Genomic DNA, 24,973 nt, shown 5'->3' on the forward strand with positions numbered 1-24,973 from the left:
AAGGATGGACCAATCCAGCTGAAATGCAAACTCACTCTTACAAATTTTGAGGGAGATATTGTGACCAAATTTCAAAGTTGTATATGCATCCATTATGAAAAAAGTCCGGAAAACATGACCCGGGACTGACGGACAGCCAGCCAGCCAGTCAGACGCACGGACAGCACCATAACATAATATATCCCGTCTAATGACGGGCGTACAAAAATCAGTCTTGTAACAATGTTTATTATGAATAAATAGTACTGAAAACAATTAACAAATATCTCACAAATATCAAGCACAAAATGATAAACAAATATCACAACAAACAGTGATCTAATTAATATTGCACTAACAAGCACAAAATAAGCACAACATAATAAAAGCAAGACTAACCACAAAATAAGTGGATGACAAGACTAACCAATGGTGTTAATGACATACACAACGTTTCTCAATAATATATAATTTTTTGGTAACATTTCAAGTACAATTCACTTGCATCCTAATTTGTTTCTACAAAAATACTTGAGGAATATTACCAGACTTGTTTTAGAGTTGCCATAATTTGATAGTTCCTGGTTGTGGCAAGTAAAAATGTAAAATTAGCTCTTGTGTAATAGTATTATAAAAGTTTGTTTCTATAAAGTACACTGTAATTGTGCAAAGAATGGGCAACAAATATTTGGAACAATCCAGGTTTGAACCCAGGACCCTTGCATTACTAGTTTTAAAAGTGGTCTAACCACTGAGCTATCAAGCCTGATATACAAAGTATGGTATTACTACACTATAAAACTTGAAACTTATTTCAGAAATCATACAAGAACTCTTCATATCAAGGAGATGAAAAAAAAAAATTAGGAAAAAATCGTGTATTATTGTGTATGATCTTATGGATGAAGACATGTTGCCTTGGAATATAAACATGTATGAAAATAATAATTACATAAACAAACGAGGTTTTCATTTTTTATCCTGCATGTACATGATTACTAGAATATGCAACATCAAATTGGCACTACAGCTAACAACAATACTGTTGATGGGCAATGGTATGTCATTAAACAGAAGTAGTGATGTGTGTGGGAAAATTGTGGTCCCTAGTGATTTATCATCTACTTGCAATGTCAACATAAAATGGCGATGCAGAGAAAAAACAAGCAAGAAAATCTATTCTTGCATACATATCTTGGTCTGCCTTTACTAAGCTACAAATACTATAAAAAATATATGAAAAGTTATCTGAACAAATCAATACATGTAATGTAATGTTAACAATATAACTGAAAGACAATGAATATTTAGTTTATCAAAACGAGACAACTGTTGTCCTTAGACAGGCAATGCTGTAGAAATTTTATGCAGACCTCATATAGCTGATCAATCAAAGGTCTCATATGGCAATTTCTTTGTGCGTAAAAACAAAAATGAACAAGAGGCCCATGGGCCACATCGCTCACCTGAGCATGTTGCTGACCACAAAGAAAAGTTGATATCTGTTCAATACCAAAGAGAATATAAACATCATAACTTTATAAATCTTTCACCCCTCATCCCCAAGGCCATGATTTAAATCAACTTGAATCTCCACTACCTGATGTTTTTATATTAGGATGACTAATTATAGTCCTGTTGGTCTTGGGAATAATATTTTTTTAATGTTACCACTTTTTGTGGCCCCATCTAAACCAGGGACCATGGCTTCAGTCAACTTGAATCTGCACTACCTGGGGATGTTTGTCTGTCAGCATGAGTAATCATAGCCTGGCTGTTCAAGAGAAGAAGACTGTTATAAGACCTTTTACTATATAATCCCATGAAACTTTTACCCCTAATTGAGGCCCAATCCTACCCCTGGGAGTCACAAATTGAATAAATCTGAATCTGCACTATCTGTCGATGCTTGCATATTAATATGACTAATCATGGCAGTGTTGCTTTTGAGAAAAAGAGTTTTTAAAGTGCTTCCCCTATATATAACCCTGTAAAAAATTGTTTTCCTATTGTGGCCCCACCTACCCTTTGCAGCCATGATTGGAAGACATTTGAATCTATACTATCTGAGGATGCTTGCATACTAATATGACTAATCATGGCCCTTCTATTCTTGAGAAGATTTTGAAAGATTTTCCTATATATCCAAATGTAAACCTTTAATACCTTATTGTTGCCCCAACCTACCCCTGGGGGGCATGAATTGTACAAACTTGAAACTTCACTTTGTCAGGAACTTTCAAATAAGTATTTTTATTTTTTCCTAGCCCAATGGTTCTTAATAAGATTTTTAAATGACTCCACTCTATTTTTGCTTTTTCTTGAGTCAGTCTATTTTCCCTTGGATTGGGGCAATGGCACATCATTGAAACGAACTTGAAACCCCTTCACCAAAGATTACTTTGTGCCAAGTTAGGTTGAAATTGGCCATGTGGTTCTAGAAAAGGAAATGAAATGTGAAAAGTTTATAACGAGAATGATGACAGAAAATGGACAAATTTCAATCAGAGAAACTCACTTGTGCCTCTGACTCAAGTGAACTAAAACAGAATTAAAAAAATTACTAAAATACTAAACTGTAAAAAAAATATATCAATTATGATTAAAGTATTACGTGGAAAAATACTGTGGTTTCAACATTTTTTGCTAGATACAAATTTTAGGTTTTTTTTCATGATTGTGGCCAGTCCACAAAAAACACAAACTTTGCTCTTTATGGAAGAAAATAAAGTAGAATTCCATGAAATAACCTATTTACACAACAGTACCTTTACAAAACAGTGCCTTTGAAGAAAAAAAAATTTACAAAACAGTACCTATGAAATAAATTTATGGAACAGTATCCATGAAATTTGATGAAACCACAGTTGTTGATAAACATCAATGAATGATTATACTAAAAGCCTCATTAAAACAAAGCAAATTAAAAGAATTCCATAGGAAAAAACTAAATAAATTATGGCACAGCAGTTTTAGTCCTCCCAGAGGCATTTGCTAAATCTGTTTCTTGCTGCATTCTTAAATATAATCAAGAACATGATACAATTGTAAATTTAAAACCTGGGATCCAACATAGTATAATTTGCGGTAGATTTCCAATGGTGAATACTTTCAGTTATTGAATAGGTTCTGTATTGTAGCTCAACTACAACCACACTCCTCCACTTCCTCACTGACCACTCTCTCATATCCAACTGACCATTCTCCCATTCCTCACTGACCACTCTCTCAGCTCCTGCAACCACCTCCTCCAGTTCTCCACTGACCACTCTCTCATATCCAATTGACCATTCTCCAATTCCTCACTGACCACTCTCCCAGTTTTAATTAAATCATCATCCATAACCGGACCTGCTTCTGGTCCATCCTCAAACACAGGTTGTCAATCCTGACTAATCGAACTCGTTCCAGGTCACCGGCATTAAACACACGGTAGATCTGAAAGTTTTCGCGGTGCTGCTGCGCAAACTGAATCTGTTGGGAGGAAATCTCAAACACGTCTTTGTCACCAGTCAAGGTAGCCTTGACCTCAATAAAGGTTTTGATCACTTCAGTGTCTCTCCTATGAGATAATTCAAAGTCATACGGCGTTCCTTGCTCATTCTCTTTGTTACACCACTTGACTTCAATAATACTCGGATCCACCTCCTGCTGGCGTAAGAGATACTGGTGGACAAGGTGTTCACCCCACCGACCTATTTCTTGTAAGTTTGACTCGTCCTGGTCAAGGTCTAGAGATATGTCTGGTACAGCCTTGAGATTGGAACCTTGTCCTAACTCTTCATAAGTGTAATCACTCGCCAGCCCCGTCCAAGCTGGATGATCTACAATATGAAGCCAAAATGCATCATCAATTGTCATACATGTACTTAGTATTTACATAAAATGCACAGGTATCATAATATAAAGAGATTTTAGAAGTAAGTAATTTTTAAAAGTAGATATAGAATAGAGAATTTGTGTTTTGATGTACAAATTTTCAAGAAATCCAGATGAAAATTTAAGAATCTAATATGTTCTACTGAGAAATACATGTACTAAAAATTACTGATATCCATTCATTTCAATTACAAGATAACTTGTCCACTGTGTGTAATTCAAAATGTAAATCCATCCATACATTTCAACACCAAACTCTGGCAGCCGTTTCACTAAACGATCGTAGATCGTAAACGTAGACTTAAATGTGAACGTAGAACGAAAGATCGTTTCATTAAAAGTTACGATTTGCAATTTACGATCAGTATTGATCGTAACCCTACGAGTGGTCTAGGGCTATCGTAAGTGTTCCTACATGCACGTAAATGAACAATTATATATGGACGCCATGCTGGCCCGCCTGAGATCATTTTGTGGTAGTATTTAGCCTACCTGACTGAGTTTGTTTATACTTTGTAGGAAGAAAACAATCACAATGACTTGCAGTCTGCTTTTGCACAAAAATATTGTACAGTCCGAGCCCGAATCTTAAATCAATATTAGAGTTGTCCTTCTGTTACGCACACCCACAGAAATGCCAGTCTCACAGAGGTCAAGCCCGTTTTGGACCCGGGCTCTGTGATACCACATATATAGTAAATTCATTGTATCACAGAGTTCGGGTCCAAAACGGGCCTAGCCCCTGTGACCAGTCTGCTGAAGTAATTGTAAAGGCAAAGTGAGGAGGGGGGTGTAGTCCATATATCAAACTTTGCACGTAATGATAACGAGAACAGTTCTTAGAAAAGTAATATGGGGAGGAAGGGGGGGGGGGTATTGCTACATGTGCCTCCATCACCGTTAGTGTATATGTATATTTAAATTAGGCAGAATTCAAGTAATTCTCATAGACATGTTCAGAAATTAAGTTTCATTAGAAACAGTTCATTTAAATCCGAGACGTTACGATTCGACGTACTCAGCTTTTTTTCCCCGTCGGATCAATACCTTTGATGCAACTGAGTAACTGCATAATACATGCACATTCAAATGATAAACATTACAAATTTTAAGGAAAATATGATGATGACATGATTTGGTAATGGAAGAGGGGTTATAATTTCAATTTTGCAAGTGGAACGTTTCAATCTGTAGTTTTATGAAGGTCGTTAGAAATTAAACATACAAACCTAGACCTATAACTAACTAACTAACTTACTATATTTATTTTCCAATCAAGGGCCCTCAAGGGGCAGCATGAAAATACATACAAATAATGTACATATACATATACAAGTAAAGCAAGAAGTGATTACATAACACATAGTTATATACAAATACAGTGTCATATATTGTTCAAAATAAATTTTCCAGTTATATTTAGAATGGATGGCTCTTCAGAGCATAGTATGTAAATGAATTTTTGTTCATCATTGAGTTTGGTAAAATTTTTAACTTTTTTCTATAGCACCACAAAAAGATTTTCTTTCATCAGCAAACTTTTCACATTTAATCAAAAAATGGATCTCATCACCTAATAAACCGGAGTTGCATTTGTTACATATTCGTTCATTCCTAGTAATACCAGAATATCTACCAACTTCAATCATTAATTTATGAGCTGATATCCGTAACTTACAAATAGATCGTCTAATATCAAAATTTTTAATTTTATTAAGATAGTTCTCAAAACCAAAGTGCTCCTTAAGCTTAAAATAAGTGCACAGTTTCCCATCAATTAATTTATTTCGATTATTGTACCAGGTTTCAGTGTATTTATCACAGAGTAATTTCTTTACAATTTTCTTAAATCTATACTGACTAAAATCTCTTAACGGATATCCAATTTTAATATATTCTAAAGCTTTTTCTACTAGTGAGTACCATGACAGTTTGCTGTTTAAATGTAAAGATTTACTACATAGATAAGCATCCTTAAGTAGTTTAAATTCATTTTGGTTTTCAAGCCTGTACCAATAACAAATGATTGATTTCAAAATATCATGATGTAGAGGAAATCTCCCCAATTCTGATAGTACAGCAAAATTTGTACTTTTCTTATGTACACCCAGAATACATTTAGAATATTTATGATGAAGCTTCTCACAGTGAAGTGATTTAAAAAGTTTGTCTGGATCAAATGGTGATGATTTTAATTTATTCCATGAACCTATGTATCCACCCCATATTTCAGAATTATATAATAAAATTGGTTTTATTGTGTGGTCAAAGAGATGAGTACTTGTTTTAATTCCTGGTGCTAAACATAAAAAGTCTTTTTTCAATTTATAAAATCCTTTGAGGGCTGTGTTATATAGTTCAGATTTAGCGGTACTAAAACTGCCAGATGCAGAAAAAAAGGTACCCAAGTATTTATAATAAGGTGTACATTCAATATGTTTGTTCTGAAATTTAAATTTACACTGCAGTATTCTCCCAGCCTTGTTAAAGACAATATTTAGAAACATATATGTATACACAGAAAAGGGATGGGTCATTATCGGATCCTCGGGGTTCCGATCCCTTGTTTATAAAGTGCAATCCCGTGGGATCCGGGTTAGAATAGGTTCTCAGTAACTCTTGCTTGTCGTAAGAGACGACTAAATGGGGGGCGGTCCTACGGATAAGACTACAAACACTGAGGTCCCGTGTCACAGCAGGTGTGGCACGATAAAGATCCCTCCCTACTCAATGGCCGTAAGCGCCGAGCATAGGCCTAAATTTTGCAGCCCTTCAACGGCAGTGCAATATCAATAATAATTGTTAATAAATGATCTGGAATATACATCATCACGTAAAGTAATAGCATATGCTTACATGCCTAAACGGAAAAAAAAAATATAAAACGCATGGGGAAAATAAATTTCAAATCATTATAGAACAAATTGAGCCCATGATTTGTTTAAAATTTATACAAATAAGTGAATAGATATGTCATTAGTGTTATAGCGTATTTTACAACAATGTTTAAACGCTGGAGTTCATGTATATATCCATGGTTTGATGGAGGATAAAATTTCCTATACTTGTGTGCAATTTTATTTTCATTTTATTATCTTTTTTTTTTTTTTACCAATATCATTTCATTTTCTTATTTTTTTTAATCCTTTGAACATAGCTTATTTGACATTTAAAATTCTAAAATGTAAATCTTTTATGTCATTTCTTATATAATTTTTTCCAAACTTTTAGTCACATGAAAGTCAATAAAAATTATCCTATCAATTGTTTAACATTCTAGGAATTTTCTGTACGTTACACTAGAGATCGGGCTCAAAAGTTTCATTATTTTTGTTGACAACTTGCATGGGTTTCTGCAGACGATAAGGATATGTTTAAACCATTAAAAAATAATGAATGGTTCCCATTCTTTCCATGGTAGGATTAATTTTAAATCTACCTCCAAAGAGAAAAGAGTTCTAAAAAGTCAGACGTAAATTGCAATCGTAAGTGTTACGACTACGATAGATTTCGTGAAACGCTCGTTTAGTGAAACGGCCGCCTGAACACTTTCAGGAATTCTTAAATTGTTTTCTAGATGTTTCTTTCTACCTGAGTAAACAATTGTGTTAGGTGAGGACAAGTATAACTGAACATGTGTACACACCCATTAGGATTTTCTTGGACTCCGGGATGCAGGGCAGCCCCTGGCTGTTGTCAGTTGGATGCCTCCGTTTTCCACTTGGCTTATGATGTTCCTGATCTCCCTGCCAATGACCCTTCTCTTCACTATTTGTAAAGGACTCTTTTGGATGAGTTCCCCTTTCCCTTGTTATGTCATCACCACTAGATGGCACTGTTGAGTGGTGGGCTCCTTCTGTTTTGATACCTGCAGCCTCCTGTCCTTCCTCTCTCTCCTCCCGTGAGACAGATCTTTTATTCTCTCCTGAAGACTCTGTCTCATTTTCCGATATCTTTCTTTTTGTGCCTTCTACAAAATGTAACACAGACCGATTTGAAAATAAAACAAACACTAAATTCTTAACTGGCAAGATAGACTTTAAACCTATCACATTTCTCCCACTGCATCTGTCTAATTCAATTATGACAAAAACAATTCTAAAATATGAAAAGCTCATCACAGACAGAAAAATCAGTATCATGTAGAGGCAACACTGTTACAACTGCTTTTCAATACACTTTTAGAAATCATTGATTTTTGTTGATTCATCTCCAGCATTCAAACAAACATTCACCACAAGCATTCACCACACACATTCATCACAAACATTCACCACAAACATTCATCACAAGCATTCACCATAACCATTCACCACAAACATTCAACACAAACATTACAAATATTCACCACAAGCATTCACCACAAGCATTCATCATATACATTCAACACAAACATTTACCACAAGCATTCATCACAAACATTCATCACATACATTTAGGGCTGTTCCATTAAAACATATGAGGTACCCGGGGAAGGCACTTTAAAATTTGGGTAACCACCCATAGAAGCATAAAAATGTAATGAGGGACCACTCACAGAAGCAATTTTAGTTAGTGCGGCACCACCCATAGAAGTGAAATAAATGTGAAATACACTTTTTCTTTAAATTCAATAAGTATGAATGACTATTTATAACCCCTGAATAGAGGTCTATTTTCAGATGTTCCCAAGCATGATAGTAAAGAGAAGAAGAGTATCTTGGGTGTCATCACCATTCAAATAACTGGCCATCAATGAAGCTTGATCATAGAACCATCAATTTATTTTATCAAGACTGCATGTCTTTCTTAAACATGATGAACTAAATTAATTTTATAAGTCTACCTGTTCATAAAAAGTCTAGTATTGTAAATGTTTAAAAACAACTATTAAAAGTTTTAAAATTGACTAGTATTTTGAGTATTAAAAAACAAGAAATTGTGTCTCTTTACGTAAATAAAATGATATTCTATGTTTCTTAGTCAATATATAAATTTACAACCTGCAACTTAAGATTTGTGAGGCTCTATTCTACCGTTTTCAACAATTTCGATAAATTCCAATTTCTCGATTCATATTTGTGCGCCATGTTTGATGTACTGAAGTTTCAACTTCCGATTGTCAAGTCATTTGCATATGTCATATAAAGTAGTATTTACATCAATGGACAAGTATGGAGGCGAAAGCTATTTCGTCGGTATTGAGTTTGAATTTAATATCAAGTTAAAAACCGAACAGCAGAGTGTAAATTCTTTCTGCAGCAATATGATTTTCCTTCCTTTGTCGAAGTGGCTCAAGTAACTACATTTTCGTGCCGATTGTCAAATGTTTAGCTTTTTCATTAGATCCACCTACGAGATTTCGCGTTAACAAGCATGGCGGAGCAGACGAAGAATTTTGCATGCTGTACATTATATTTAATGAAAAACACCTTTATTAGACATGCCCGAGCACAAAGTTGGTACTCCTTTTGGTGTAATTTGTAAACAACATTTGGGACTAATACACAGTGAAGAGTTTATTATCGGTTATTCATAAAATTATTTTGCACCATTACGTAGATCCTATGGAATTGTAGCCTCATCCTGAAAACGTCAGAATAAAAAAAAATTGGATAGGGCTACATTATTGCAGCTAGAAAAAATCAAAAACCGTTTCAATGGACCACGAGCACGTTTCGTTTTCCATTTTGGACAAGGGAGATAATCCTAATTTCCGGTCGCTATAATTTTAGAGTCAAACTGGAAACAATAACCGGATCGCGGAACCTCATCGACCGATATAAAATGAAGACAGAAAACGGCGTTCGTTTCACATTCTACTTTCAACCATTCCCTTCTCTTGTTGCATTCCTCTCAGTTTCGGTAAAAAATAAAGATTTTATCAAAACAACCACCCACAGATGCAGTTTTCTGGCAGTAGGTACCCACCATATATGCAATTTTCTACCAATGACAAGCACCCATAGATTTTTTTTAAATTGCCGTCCCTGGGTACCTCATATGTTTTAATGGAACAGCCCTTACCACAAACATTCACCACAAACATTCATCACAATTTTTAACAACAAGAATTCATCCTTCACCACTGGGTTCCTTACTTCCTTCACTGTCCTGCCTCCCATACACAGCTCCTGGGCCCTCCTCATTACTCTCCCGTCTGTTGAAGGGTTGTCCCTCAGTCCTCTCATGTACAGTGATCCCTCCTCTTCCTCCTGAGGAGTGATCTCCCTTGCTTGCCTCAGAACTTTCCTCACCACCAGGGGGCTTCCTTTCATCTGTGACCTTAAACTGACTGGGCAGTTCCTTCACACTCTTCATGTAATCTGGGGCTTTGGGTGGAGGCCAAACTTTAGAATCAGCAACTTTTTCTTCTCTCTCCTTTCGAACTGCAAGTAAAACTCACAACCATTAACTAGTTACAAATGAAACAAAATCACTGTGTTTATTTTGTTTCAACTTTGTATTTCTTTACCAGTGAATGAACTTTGTGACATTGGTAGTAAGGATTTCTATTGAACTAACCTTTGTTTTAAGCTGCCCTCTGGGTGTTCGACATTGGTAGTAAGGATTTCTATTGAACTAACCTTTGTTTTGAGCTGCCCCCTGGGTGTTCGACATTGGTGGCCATGCTTTTAGTCCCTGACTGCCTTCCTCTGTCTGGTTTGCTGTTCTCATTCCTCCTGAATCTGGTTCCTCAGGCCATGATTCAATTTCTGTTGGGAAAATAAAATAAAGGTGTACAACCTTCAGAGATTTCATGAAATTTTGATATTGTCATACTGCAGTGTGTCAGAAACTTCATGAAATTTTGATATTGCCAAACTGCAGTGTGTCAGAGACTTCATGAAATTTTAATATTGCCATACTGCATGAGTGTGTCAGAGAGATTTTATGAAATCTTAATATTGTCATACTGCAGTGTGTCAGTTTTGAACTGCTGGTGTATGAACATTCTCTACCCAGAGTTCCGTGTTCTACTCGCACTATACCTCTGTCAATGTTTAATTTACAGAAATCTTGTAAAAGTTTCTAATATCCAACATTTATGTTTTGGACTAAATATTTAGTCATATCATGAAATGCTTTTGGTGCAATTAAATTGATGCTTACTGTAAATTGTTTAAACTTGCTGTTTTCTGATCCTAAATTGTGTACTTTGTATTATGTGTATGAATCATGTGGTGGAAATTTGATATAAACATGGAATCAAAAGTAAAAAGTACAATGAAACTTGTAAAATAAAAAACAAACAGCTAAATGGTAAAAATGTACTACAAAAAGCAAAAATGAAAAGAGCCTGACATATCACCTGTTGTCAGAACTTTCAAAGGGAAAGGAAACGAGAAAGAAGTCTGTTTATATCATGTGATTAAATTGTCATGTGATTCCAAGCGTTGACAGAGGTGTAAGTGAAGCTAGTGTAACACGCCCTCTGGTGAGAGAATGCTGTATGGATACCAGCTTTGCTTTGTTCTTGTGCAATGGTCATTTTGTTTACACAGAATTATTAGAGTACAATGAAGACTCGCTTGTGAATATAACCTGTCGTAAATGTGTTTATGTTCATAAATCACAAAGTTGGTATACAATATAGTTTTTCTGATACACCAACCTGGTTCAACTGGCCTTTGGTAAGTTGGTAAAATTGGTTGAGGGACAAACCAGACTGGTTCACTCGGTGGAAGCGGGTAGCAGTCGTACTGTTCCATCACATCCTCTAGAGTATGTAGTTCCTTGGTAATTGGTGTGATTAGATCATTCAGAAAAGCCCTGTAGTAACAGAGAGAAAGGGAATATATTACAAACACTCCATAAAAATCTATCTTCAATTCCATAGACAGGTTTCCATACATGTAATTCCATGAAGAATGAGAATCTAGTGTATCAACTCACAGAGGCCAAGCACATTTGTAACAGGGATAATAAATAACAATATCAGCATTTTTTCCCATTTATAACTAGTACTGATAAACTGTATCATTCCCAATGTCAAATACTATAAATTTTGAAGCTGAATAATGCCCTGTAACAAACTGCTAAGTCTTCAAAATTTGAGGCTCATAATTCGCCTTGTATGACTCGTAAAAGTTTCTTCACTTCCTCTAAAACAGACACGTATGAGTTTCTTGACTTCCTCCTAAATAGAAACTACAGGTCAATAGAATGGTGCTTTTTTTGGTAAACTTGTAAACAATTTAATGAATATTTGTTTATATTCCTTAATTTTCATTTTTTTTTTAATTTATTCTAGTGTTAATTTTATAACATATGCCATATTTTGACATGAAAGAAAATTCCCAATTCGTTCTACTTTGATGCCATTCTCCCCCAATTGAATGGGTATCAATACCATTCCCATAAGTTAGGGGGGAAAATGCTGCATATACAAAGACGTTCGCATTGACCCCTGGTTACAAAACCGGCTACGTCCTTATGTATTAACTGTACATGTGTGCCATATCACAGATCTTGCAGTCATTCTGCACACGTTTACCTCAGTTCTTTGGACCACATGTCGTCTGAGCTGGAGAAGAATTTGGCGATTTCTTTGTTAATGTCTGGATAAGACTCTGTGTGTTCTTGATCGAAAAGAAAAGCATTGTCCTTCTGCACACATTTCTCCTTCCTCAGGACAATGACATCAGGGCTGTGTTTTAATGAATACATCACCTCCAGGGTTCTTACCTGAAATGGAAAAAGAACAGTTGCATTTATATGTACATGTTTAAACGATAATGCATATTTTGATTAAAAACAGCTAGTTCTCGGGTTCTACTTTACGAATCCTTACATTTCATTTTTCAACAAAAATTGAAGATAACAATATGAGCTCGTTAAACCTAGCCTAGTCCAGTTCAAGGAATACAAAGTGTTTATCTTATTCACGTAGATTTCAAAAGGGTTATACAGTAAAACATGTTTATAACAAAGTGCTGGGGTGAACAATTTTGATTTGTTATAAACCTTATTTGCTAAATCAATCCAATAAGTTCACAACACATTTTAAAACTACAGGGAATGATTAATTCATTTCACTGTAAGTGTGAATTCATTATAGTATGCTCACTGTAACCATGATTTACTGTATTATGACTGAGATTAAAGGTCTGGATTGACTGGCAGATCAAAATCAATATGCCCTCTGATTTATCATCTTATGGTATAACATCCCCCCAAGTGTATGGTTAGTACTTTCCTGTTAACATTCCCCGTTCCCTGATAGAAACATTAGGAGTCCACCTTGATAAATTTATTTAGGGGATATCTTTTTTCTCATTTGTTATTTGAGACCATTAATGCTGATTTAACAGTGACAAACTGAGTTTTACCAGCAACGTGTCACAAACTGAGTTTAATCGGCAACGTGTCACAAACTGAGTTTAACCGGCAATGTGTCACAAACTGAGTTTTACAAACAACGTGTCACAAACTGAGTTTTACAGGCAACATGTCACAAACTGAGTTTAACCAGCAATGTGTCACAAACTGAGTTTAACCAGCAACGTGTCACAAACTGAGTTTAACCGGCAACGTGTCACAAACTGCATTTTACAGGCAACGTGTCACAAACTGAGTTTTACAGGCAATGTGTCACAAACTGAGTTTTACCAGCAACGTGTCACAAACTGAGTTTAACCAGCAATGTGTCACAAACTGAGTTTAACCGGCAACGTGTCACAAACTGAGTTTTACAGGCAACGTGTCACAAACTGAGTTTTACAGGCAACGTGTCACAAACTGAGTTTTACAGGCAATGTGTCACAAACTGAGTTTAACCGGCAACATGTCACAAACTGCATTTTACAGGCAACATGTCACAAACTGAGTTTTACAGGCAATGTGTCACAATCTGAGTTTTACCAGCAACGTGTCACAAACTGAGTTTTACAGGCAGCGTGTCACAAACTGAATTTTATGTCACAATGGAAAGCTTTTCATCTAGTTAATGTTCATTTAATAGTCTCAAACATCAGTACATTAGGCAATCAAAATGTAGATTATAGAAAACAGTTATACAAGCACTCAGAATACTTGTGAAAAGACGTATTTTTATCATGAAATATCCTTCCAATAACATACCTTGAAGAACTGCAATGATGCCAGTCGCTGTGGGAAGTTCTGGTTCTGAAGGTCCTGGTAATTGTCAGGCTTATTCTTATAGATGTATCTCTGTAACAAAGGCACTGTTACATGCATGTATAACTGCAGGTCTGGGCAGGGCTCAAACATCTCAGAAATTTCCCGAACATCTACACATTCTGATAGCTTCTTCACAGAACAGAATTCATAGAATGGCAAAAGTTTTTCTCTCAAGTTTCGGTCTGTTGATAACAAAATAAAATGTTATAAAGCAAACTCTTTGTACTAAAAAAAAAAAGGGATCACCTTACTATATCTTAAAAGCAAGAATTTTATGGCAATCAAGATGCAGCATTCTGTAGAATTACAAAAGACGTGAGGAGAGATGTGTCAAGTTTTGATGCATGCAACACTGAATGCATGCAGAAATATAATTACAAACGTCAACAAAAGAGACATTCCCCACACAAGACTGTTACAGCCTTAAATTTGATTCTGAATACTAATGTTTCTTTTGCCTCAATCAGTTTGCTAAGGATAGGTTATATTTACAGCAAATTTAAATTTTAGCCCACAGTGAAATAACAACATGAGTATTGCAAACAATTTGGATGACAAAATTTCAGTGTAATATCTGTATCCATGAGACAAGAGGCCCAAAGGCCTTAACAGTCACCTGAGTACTAGTGAAAAAGTTCAATACTCCCAAGGGCTTGAAAAATTTCCTGTTCTGAATATCTAAGCAAAAATGTTCAGCAACAGTATAAAACAAGATGTGTTCTTAAAACTTCAATGCCCTCAAAAGTGCATACACTGATGAAAGGCTTTACAAAATATAATAGGTGTATTAACATTAAAACCTTAATTGATATTACTAATTTGGACCCATCCTAGAGTCAAAACCCTGGGTTGTGAAATTTACCATTTTTTGTACATCCTTTTCTGCTATTCCTAAGTATGCATTTAGAATTTATACAGTAAACTTACACATAAATACTATATACTAAGTTTGACCCCACCCTGGGGTCAGAACCCCTACCCCAGAGATCATCAAATTTACAATTTTGGTAAAGGACTACCTGCTCTTTCTAAATATCCATTTAGTTTCAATTTAGTATCAATAGCACTATATATAAAGAAGATGTAATTTAAGTGTTTTACACATAAAGGCTATATAGTAAATTTCATTATCATCGCGGGCCCCACCCTGGGGTCAGAACGCCTAACCCGGGGATCATGAAATTTACAATATTGGTAGAGGACTTCCTGCACTACATCAGAATATTTTTGAAAATTGGTCACTTTTGGCCCTACCCCTAGGGCCCCAGGGGTGCAGGAGTCCGTCCTGGAATTTACAATTTGTGTCCCCCTTGCTTCATACCAAATTTGAAAACAATTGGAATAGTAGTTATGAAGAAGTTAAAAATGTTCAATTTGTAACGCACGACAACGGATGACAACGAATTGACCTAAAAATGTACAGGAAACAATTCGACCTACTTTTAGCCCTAAAGTAAGTCAAGGTGTACCAATTAAGCTGAAATGCAAGCTGAACTTGTATTTCTCAATGAGAAAGCTTGTGACTAAATTTCGGGGCAATATCTGTATCCGCAACAAAAAAAGTCCAGAAAACTATTTAACCAACTTTTAGCTGTAAAGTAGGTCATGATGCACAAATCCAGCTGGAATACAAACTCACACTTACACTTCTTGAGAGAGAAATTGTGACCAAATTTCAATGCTTTACATGTATCCATTACGGGGAAAAGTCCAGAAAACATGACCTCAGATGGATGGCCAGCCAACCAGACACACAGTGTCATAACATACTGTAATACATCCCATCTCATGACGGGTGTATAAAAATCAAAATGCAGCAAAAATAAGGCTGTTATACAGTATGCAGTTTGGTTTCAAAAAATTTCAAGCTTGCTGCATTTGTTATACAGAAACCAAAAAACCTGTCTATTCATAGCAAAAATTGAATTGACCTTGAATTTTGTAATCACTAAGATGAAAGGGATTTAAATATCATTTGCATATTGTGCTTTCAATCCAACATAAGGTAACAATACCAATCATCATCCAGACCAAAATTGTTGATGGTAAACATTCAGCAAAATAATGGCAAATTTATGTTGCACACACTCTGTAACAATTAAAAAATAACTTGTGCTTCACAGACTCTGTGACAATTAAAAAATAAACTAGCCTAAAACTGCTTTTCCTCCACGTCTGGGCTGTGGAGTTTTATCCTCCATGATAACAAAGTTGACATGGTCTTTCTTCTCAAACATTTTCTCTAGTTCCCTGTTGTCTGCTATCATGGGGTTCTCCTCCACCCCCACCCATTTATTGTTGGTTGTGGCAAGAATCTTCTGCCCTTCAAGTTTCCTGCAGAACAAATATTCCTGCATTCATATCTTTAGCATCATGGTAAAACAACATTATGTACATCATCTACTGGGTGAGGAATTGCTGTACCCCAATACTAGAGATAAGCCAGCAAATCAAGTTAAAGAAAAGGCAGCCGAAATGAAAGTTCCTAACTTTCTAAACACATAATACATGTACATGTAGTAGCAAATTAATGCACTGACCACATACAAAAGTAATGATACATGTACAACCAAATAAAATAATTTCCTCTTATTTTTTTATGCATTCATTTTGGTTACAGATTGTAACAAGAATTTCTTCCTGAAAATAATATTTTTTCCTGAAAATAAGTCCCTCATTTTTTTTAAAATTATTATTATTAAGTTAGAAGTCACAGCTTTCCTGCAGGATTTACAATGTCAACAATAACTATGTAACACAAAATGGAAACTACAGCATGCACTTACTTTCTCAGTCCTACTCTCTGTATCTCAAGGACATTCTGCTTCGTTTGATAAGGCATCGCTTGGGATTCCTCTGGGTTTAGTTTCCCCCCAATGGTAGCATACAACTGTAGAGCATCGGATAAAACTGATTTATCAGACAGACTGAGAACTTGTCCCATCAAAACTAGTAACTCACAATACTCCAACATACTGGGTTCTATGGAGATTTTCCCAATATTCACAAACATTACTTTGAGATCAAGCATTTGTCCATAAGTGTCAAAAAGAAGAGCTTTCTTGGCTAGCTCTAAATGGTAATCTTCAATGATGTTGCTGTGCTTCAATATCAATCCAGTAGGATCTGACCACCACACCTCTTTGTTGGTTAGCATTCTACCAGCTACTAGACTATTTAATGACCTCTGGTTCACAGAACCGGATTCGATCCTTACTGGCAAGTGTTTACCTGGCACAAAGATGACTGGGTGGTTTTGGAAGAGTTCCGTGGTTTCTACTGGAGGAAGCTGGTTATTAAGCCAGAGATATACATTAAAGATGTGTTTTTGAGTGGTGACAAATATTTTGGGAATTTGCTCCGACTCTCTGTTGCCCCACTCGATCAAGCATTTCTTTAAATCCTGAAGTCCTACACGATGTTTAATTCCTAAAAACTGTCCAAACGAACTTCCAGGTGGCATCTGAATGCCTAGATAAAGCACAGAGTGAGCCAGCAGGTCCATTATCTCTGGCAGAGGAGCATACAAACAAGATGGCTGCATCATCAGCACCTTCTCCATCACAGATATCATCTCGTTCTCCACACTTACACATGTCTGTAATCCTGGCAACCAACTGGAGGTTTTCAGAAGTATGCTGAAGGATGTCTCCACATCTTGACAACGTTCTCCTGATTTGTTGTACAGGCAAGTGGAGGTGTATTTTGAGAAGTGTCTAACCCACTTCTCTGCCAGAAGGACAGAGAGGATCCTCATCTGCTGGGAATATGAGGATGGTTGGCCATTGTTTTGGATCAGTTCTCTCAGCTCCGTGGAGGACCAATCTTCAATGTAACTTCCCTCTTGGATGGCACCAAGTATTTCACCCAATGGAGCCCAAGGAGTTGAATTCTTGGTAAAACAAGAATAAATCTATTAGTGCACTAATACAACTACACATTGGAATGACTTGAGCAGCATTTGCAGCCTACTTACAATGTTTTCTGTTGAGATCTCCACCCTCATCTGTTTTACTTCTATGAAATCAGTCACTCCAATCTTGGTGAAAAAACCCCGCCATTTCTGGATTTCAACAGGATTTCGTTTGTTCTGGAGATAAATTGAATCCAGCAAAATCCAGTCGTATCCTACAATGAGACTTTCTTGTGAATTGTGTACAGCCTTTTAACTTTTTTAAAAACTCTGTATCTTAATTACATCAATATTTATATGATTTACCATATATACTCGCATTTAAGTTGGGGGTGGGGGTGGGGGGGGTTTGGGGATTCAAATTTTGACTCTGAAGTCTATGTCCATCTTATACAAGCATACTATAATTGGAATTTTTTTTCTTGCCACACAACTTATGAATTGTGACATTTGATGGTGTTGCATCAATGTCAGTTTAATCAGTAACAAATCACTATGAGTGATCATTGAAATGAAATCACAAAATAACAATCCCAAATACTTATCACTGCAATGTTAGTAGTGGAAATATATTTAATTGATAATTTTCAGAGTCAACATACAACGTACATTTTTAAGCAAACATGAAAGAACATCAGTATTCTATATTTCAATAATCATTGGATGGAACTAATGCACTAGATATTCTCTACATATCACATGTTTTTCTTACAATTAAAGGGGAGACAGCAGGGATATGGATTCCCAATATATATTATGATTAAGCTACGTACTGTACAGTGGTTAATTTATTATCTAATTATTTGCCCACACTTTACTGGAAGGATGGTTTGGGTATTGAGCACTCTCTAATATAACAGCAAGTGCCGCTGATATTGAATAGCTTAGATATATAGTGAGCATCTTGTAACTGAATTTCAGATATTCAGTTTTATGTGGTAAAATTATAGGTCCAATCACCATGCCAAAGAGACCAAAAAAATGAAACAAAATAAACTGTAAAATTATTTTCAAACTCCAAATAGAGTTATTAGTAATAAAGGTCAAAATCAATGATCAGAAAATATATACATGTACATAAAAAAAAAACTCTTGCTAGAAAATAGGTATCGAGTGGATGGGAAATCTTATTCAAGCGGACTTACAACTATATAAAAAGGTCAATGTAAAATTCCTTAAAATTTCTATGAAAATAGGTCCCCGACTTACAAGCAAATGAACTTGTATGCAAGTATTTACATAATCATAACATGGAAAAGTATGTTAACATGATATTGTAGAGATATCAGTTCAAAAATTGTAGATCCTTTATGTAATATATCAGTAATTTTCGTATACTTGAGTCTCATTTGATTAGCGAGTTCAACACAAGAAATATCAGGAATGTGTATCAGAAGAAATCCCCTCCCCCTTTTATCCTGTACCTGGTAACTCAGCCTGTAGATTGATGGCATTTTTGTAATCTGGTGGGAAATGTACGGGGACCTGGGAGGGATTCTGCAGACCTTTGTTGGTTTTCAATATGGCTGACTTTCCCAGCTCCTCCATATTGATGAGTGATGGATCAAGGTCTGTCTGTTCCTTTATGTACACTATATAACTGATTAAAATATTCTCCTTCTTATCCTGAAAAAGTAACACAACTGACTGCTCAGAACCACACATACAGTAAAACAATGGTTACAGCAAACACAATTACAACAAGAGCTGTCCGCAAGGTGAGGCATACCCCCTCGCAATGAGTGTCTACAAGCTTTTTCTATGAAGTCCCATAATGACCTTGACCTTTTCATCCTAAACTCAATAGGGTTCTTCTTATCTTATAACAAAGCCACAAGTGAAATATCAAATCAATCGAGCAACAAATGAGGCCTGTAGAGTGTCTACAAGCTTTTTCTACAAAGTCTTGTAATGACCTTAAACTTTGACCCAAAAATGAATAGTGTTCTTTTTATCTTGATCACAAAGCTAACTGTGAAGTATCAAATGAATCGAGCAACACTCACATACTTACTCACCCTCACACAAACAGTCCCATTACTCTATTCCCTCTCGCAATGAATTGCGAGGGACAATAAATTCATACTTGCAGCAAAGTGATTTTCATTTCATATTGTTTTAAAACATATTATGAACTAATTGGATATAACAAATTACTTTGGTGATGATTCAAAATTATTCATCCCCAGCACTTTGCTGTAAGCTTGTTCTACTGTACACAGTCTCAGTGAGTCTGTAGTTATAGTGTACAACAACTTGAGGTTAAAGGTTAGCAAACTTGACAATCCCCAAACTTTAAGACTCATGGTCACCTTCTGACTGCTCGTCTAAGACCACAAACAAAATCTGACATAAACAAATAGTATATAAGCCTACATTTACAAGTTCCCAGAAATAGTACACAAAACACGGACCTTCCACGAGTCGGACTGGAGAGTAGGAATGATGTGGTGACAGATGACCTCGCGAGGAGATAGATGACACACTCCAATCTTCTCTAACAACTTCTGGACCTGCGAGTTCACCTCATTGTCAGTGGTAGAAACCAAAAGTGGGTGGACTGTGTTCAAATCTTGCTGCAGCACTGTCATAGGGTCTGTGCCAAGAATATCAATAAGATGATGTTAGAAAATATACTTTACATAAATTCATGTTTTACCTGCACTATAGTCAAAATCTAGTACCCCCTTTTCTACTAACCTGAAAAAAGCTCTGACCCATAAAATTTCATTGCCATTTCTCTCCACAAAGTTATTTCCCAAATTTTGTTTGTGTGAGTTGACTCAAATTGAAGAGTGTGCTCATTATAGTGTATGTAACTTGTGCTTTAAATGATCACCGAGCACCATGATCTTATAGTTTTTGCCCCACAATGACATTTTTATAAACAATATAGGTTTTATTAACATGCAACTGGAAATGCCTCAAGTTATATGTACAAGTAATACACTGTGTAATAAATATAAATGTATTAATGATAACAAAAACAATGTCTTCCCTCTTACTACTAATCAACAGTGACCTTGACCTGTAACCTTTTGAATCAGAATCAAAAAGCATAAGTGCGAGACTGATATGGTGAAACAGTGTCCATAACATATGCTATATACCCACACATGCATACAAGGGCAAACTATGTGTATTTCATTCCTGCATTTTGTTTCAAAGGGGAAATGACGAACATTTAATTTTTTTCACTACAAAATGTAAACACATAGCATATTTCTTCTTACCATTATAACTAAACCCAGTGTTTTCAGACAGAGGGAAAAAGATGGTGCTGTTGTTTGTAGACTGTCTCTGATAATTCGCCAATGGAATGATCTTCATGGCCTTCAGTTTGTCGTAAATGGACTGGTTGTCTGAAAACTCATCCAGACTTCTGTACACACAAGCCATCCACTTAGCAGTCACAAGGATATCATTATCTGTTCATCAGAGATAAAAAGGAGATCTAGGGTGCTTTGTATTTATGTTAAATTGTTAAAAACTTGGCAACGCTTACTTTTATCATTAAATCCTCTGTAACAAACATGATTTCTATTCTGAGCTTGGCTGATGCTGTCAATGCCAGTTTTACCAGGTAAATGGAAAATACCCTTAGTGTTTTCATGTCTTTGTATGAATTTTCAAACTAACTTTGACGTTTTCAAAGGTGTGAGTGTTGCTTTCCTCACATGCATCAGAGACAAAAGAATTTACCCTAAATATTGCTGTATTTTGGAAATGATGTATCAATAGCTATTGTGTATCACAAGTGGGAATAAATTTGTGGGTGGATGTCAGAAAGCAATCTCTTCTGCATAGGTGACAACATTTATGAAACATTCTTTTCCCCCAAAATAGTAAAATCTCTGTACCTTTGTTGTCATTTTCAGGGTTGGATAACCACTGCTGCAGTAAGGATTTCCCAATCAGAAGCAGGTGCTCTGTATTCAAAGCTTCTATACCCAGACTTTGGGTCAGGGTAGAATTTAACATGGATGCCACGTCACGGTGGAGATAGAAAAGATTAAGAGTCTCCTTCAGAAGGTCAGAGGTCACAACCTCCAGGATTCGCGGGTCCTTCACTGTAACTGTCTGAGATGGAATTTTCCACGAACACTGGCCTGTTAATAAACAAACGAACTAAACATGATAAGGACTCTATTTACCCACCATAATTGACATTCATGCTTTTCTTTCAAAAATGATTTATGCTCTCTGCAAGAATTCCTATTAAGTAACTCAATTGTTATTTTCAGTTTGATCAAAATGACATTAAACAGGAATTACAGTGTCAAAAACATGATGGTTTGCTGCAATGTTTGGTATTTTGACATGAAAATTGCAATTTTTCATGCAGTTTTTCTTCTAGACTACATCGAGGCTTAGACAAACTTCATATCATACCATATATTTATCTTTTCAGTACACATATATGATCATGGTAAAATTTTGATTGTGGATCAGATCTTTGGATGAGTAGGACATGTCCTCATTCACTCCACTCGTAGCATTGATTGGAAAACTTAAAAACCAAAAACAAGTAGTCTGCGGTGTAAATATGTTTGTAGATTTGGTGTCGTTTTAGTGCTAGGTGTATTTATATGTAATTTCTGTTGCTTTTGTTTTATATATATATATATATATATTTCCTTACCTATCTACAAATTGGTCAAAATTGTTCTTCCCAAATATTAAACGGACAATATTTCAAATCTGGTCTTGTAGCCCTTGAATTACCTTTTTGGTTGGGTTGAGTAGGGATGCACTGCTTGGCTCGAAGTTTCTGTAGAATCTGATTGGCCACTGGTCTGAAGAAATCAATGATTTCATCCTCAACAGGAACAAACTGCAGGAAGGCGGACACAGCCTCCATGTTAGTGAAGTCTCCATGACTCTGTGAATTCATCAAATGTACAAACAGTTAAATACAATATGATTAATTAATCAAATGTACAGACAGTTAGATATGAAATGACTGATAAATCACATGAATGAGTTTTGTAAAGCATATACTTTGAATGTATCCAGAGCTTCTATAAAGAGGACGTGGATTTCATTACGAAGCCACTGGTTCCACAGACTGTCTCTGTCCACATCCTCACGACTGGACGGAACATCAAAATCACCTAGGCAACAAAGACAAACTCAAATGAACATCAAAATCACCTAGGCAACAAACTCAAATGAACATCAAAATCACCTAGGCAACAAACTCAAATGAACATCAAAATCACCTAGGCAACAAAGACAAACGAACATCAAAATCACCTAGGGTACAATACAACGATAAATGAAACTAAGATTAATGGAATGTCAAAATCACCTAGGGTACAATACAACCATAAATGAAACTAAGATTAATGGAATGTCAAAATCACCTAGGGTAAAATACAACCATAAATGAAACTAAGATTAATGGAATGTCAAAATCACCTAGGGTAAAATACAACCATAAATGAAACTAAGATTAATGGAATGTCAAAATCACCTAGGGTACAATACAATGATAAATGAAACTAAGATTAATGGAATGTCAAAATCACCTAGGGTAAAATACAACCATAAATGAAACTAAGATTAATGGAATGTCAAAATCACCTAGGGTAAAATACAACCATAAATGAAACTAAGATTAATGGAATGTCAAAATCACCTACAGAAGAAGGAGATAACTGAACTCGGAAATAAGGTACATCAAAATCACTTGGTGAACGATAAACGTAGATAAACTCTAAATCAAAATTAATAATGATAATTAAATACATATACTGTACATTAAATAAGTGGAAATCCTACCTTGAATGATGAACCGGAATCCATAACTCCTGAGAGGAAGAAAGGCAAACACTGGTTGCTTTGGCAGAACAAACTATATTATAACAAGAAAACCAGCAGACTGCCATAAGTAAAGTTTTAGAACTAAGTAAATCGTATCATTTATCTCTTATTCCATCACATACGTAAGTACATACACAAAACATATTTCAGATCAATTGACGATGCCTTATTACAGTGTACATCTTACTGTTTAATTCTGACTCCATTACATACATAAGTATATACATAAATCTGATTGTGACAAACGAACAGTACCTTGCTGTCTTTCTTCTGTCCTGCTGGTCGGAGCGGAAAAGCCAGGGCAATCTCTGTGGACTCCACCTCTACACCTGATTTGGCCTGCAAGACAATTCAACGATTTATGTAAACTCCACACACACAGAGAGGAGACGTCAGAATGAGTGAAGACACTGTTGATCACTTTCTGTTCATGACAACTTTATTTTTTGTAAAAATCTGCAGAGTAGTTTTGACACAAAATCAAGTTTCTCAGGAATAATTCTAAATAAAGTAATGAACACATTAAAGATTTGTGAACATCGTCTTTTGCTGATAAATCCAACTTGGCAAGATCGTGTACATATAAGTCAGTGATCCACAGTTGTAAAACAGTCGGCACATTAACACACATACACTGTACATTTTCTTTAACTTCAATCCCTTCATAACAGGAGTTGTGAACCACCAAAATTTAGCTCACACCACTGACCTGCAATGATATTTTGGAGGCATCCAGCCGTTTCTTGACCACTAGCCATCGGTCCACCTTGTTGCTATGGGTGATCTCCACCACATTCTCTCCAGGGTCTCTCCTGTGTATTTCCTGTACAAAATTCTCCACTCGGTTCTCGATGGTGATATGTCGCAGACGGTTCAGGAACAGCAGCAGGGACGGATGGATGTCGTTGAATCGGGCTGCCAGGGTGGTTGTTTGGGACTTCATGGATTCCTTCAGGGGGAGCACAATCTTTGTCGTCCAGCTGAAGGACATAAATATTTATCACCAGAAATAAAATACTCAACAGTACTTATATCAATAGAAATAAAATACTCAACAGTACTTATATCAATAGAAATAAAATACTCAACAGTACTTATATCAATAGAAATAAAATACTCAACTGTACAAAACCATCAGAAATACAATACTCAACTGTACATATACCATCAGAAATACAAAACTCAACTGTACATTAACCATCAGAAATACAATACCAAACATGTCTTTTATTCCAATTGCCTACAAAGTGAGAC

The 24,973-nt window shown here is 35.8% G+C and overlaps 1 protein-coding gene across 1 annotated transcript in view; it reads right to left on the reverse strand.

Annotated features, from left to right (window-relative positions):
• Positions 1 to 212: 212 nt before the first annotated feature.
• The window catches only part of LOC125663893 (uncharacterized), a 54,803-nt gene continuing 30,042 nt past the window's right edge, over positions 213 to 24,973 (reverse strand). The window contains exons 17-35 of the mRNA XM_056160389.1: positions 24,429 to 24,699; positions 23,975 to 24,058; positions 23,678 to 23,750; positions 22,895 to 23,007; positions 22,619 to 22,775; positions 21,754 to 22,002; positions 21,127 to 21,321; positions 20,308 to 20,489; positions 19,318 to 19,519; positions 17,957 to 18,108; positions 16,767 to 17,872; positions 16,133 to 16,314; positions 13,921 to 14,162; positions 12,335 to 12,525; positions 11,453 to 11,610; positions 10,425 to 10,553; positions 9,939 to 10,226; positions 7,505 to 7,828; positions 213 to 3,803 (exon numbers count right to left, since the gene is read on the reverse strand). Of these exons, the coding sequence (XP_056016364.1) occupies positions 3,307 to 3,803; positions 7,505 to 7,828; positions 9,939 to 10,226; positions 10,425 to 10,553; positions 11,453 to 11,610; positions 12,335 to 12,525; positions 13,921 to 14,162; positions 16,133 to 16,314; positions 16,767 to 17,872; positions 17,957 to 18,108; positions 19,318 to 19,519; positions 20,308 to 20,489; positions 21,127 to 21,321; positions 21,754 to 22,002; positions 22,619 to 22,775; positions 22,895 to 23,007; positions 23,678 to 23,750; positions 23,975 to 24,058; positions 24,429 to 24,699 (4,795 nt within the window). The 3' untranslated portion in view covers positions 213 to 3,306. The remainder of the gene's footprint in view (positions 3,804 to 7,504; positions 7,829 to 9,938; positions 10,227 to 10,424; positions 10,554 to 11,452; positions 11,611 to 12,334; positions 12,526 to 13,920; positions 14,163 to 16,132; positions 16,315 to 16,766; positions 17,873 to 17,956; positions 18,109 to 19,317; positions 19,520 to 20,307; positions 20,490 to 21,126; positions 21,322 to 21,753; positions 22,003 to 22,618; positions 22,776 to 22,894; positions 23,008 to 23,677; positions 23,751 to 23,974; positions 24,059 to 24,428; positions 24,700 to 24,973) is intronic.

This window comes from Ostrea edulis, chromosome 1, assembly GCF_947568905.1.
Source record: "Ostrea edulis chromosome 1, xbOstEdul1.1, whole genome shotgun sequence".
Taxonomy (NCBI): Eukaryota; Metazoa; Mollusca; class Bivalvia; order Ostreida; family Ostreidae; genus Ostrea; species Ostrea edulis.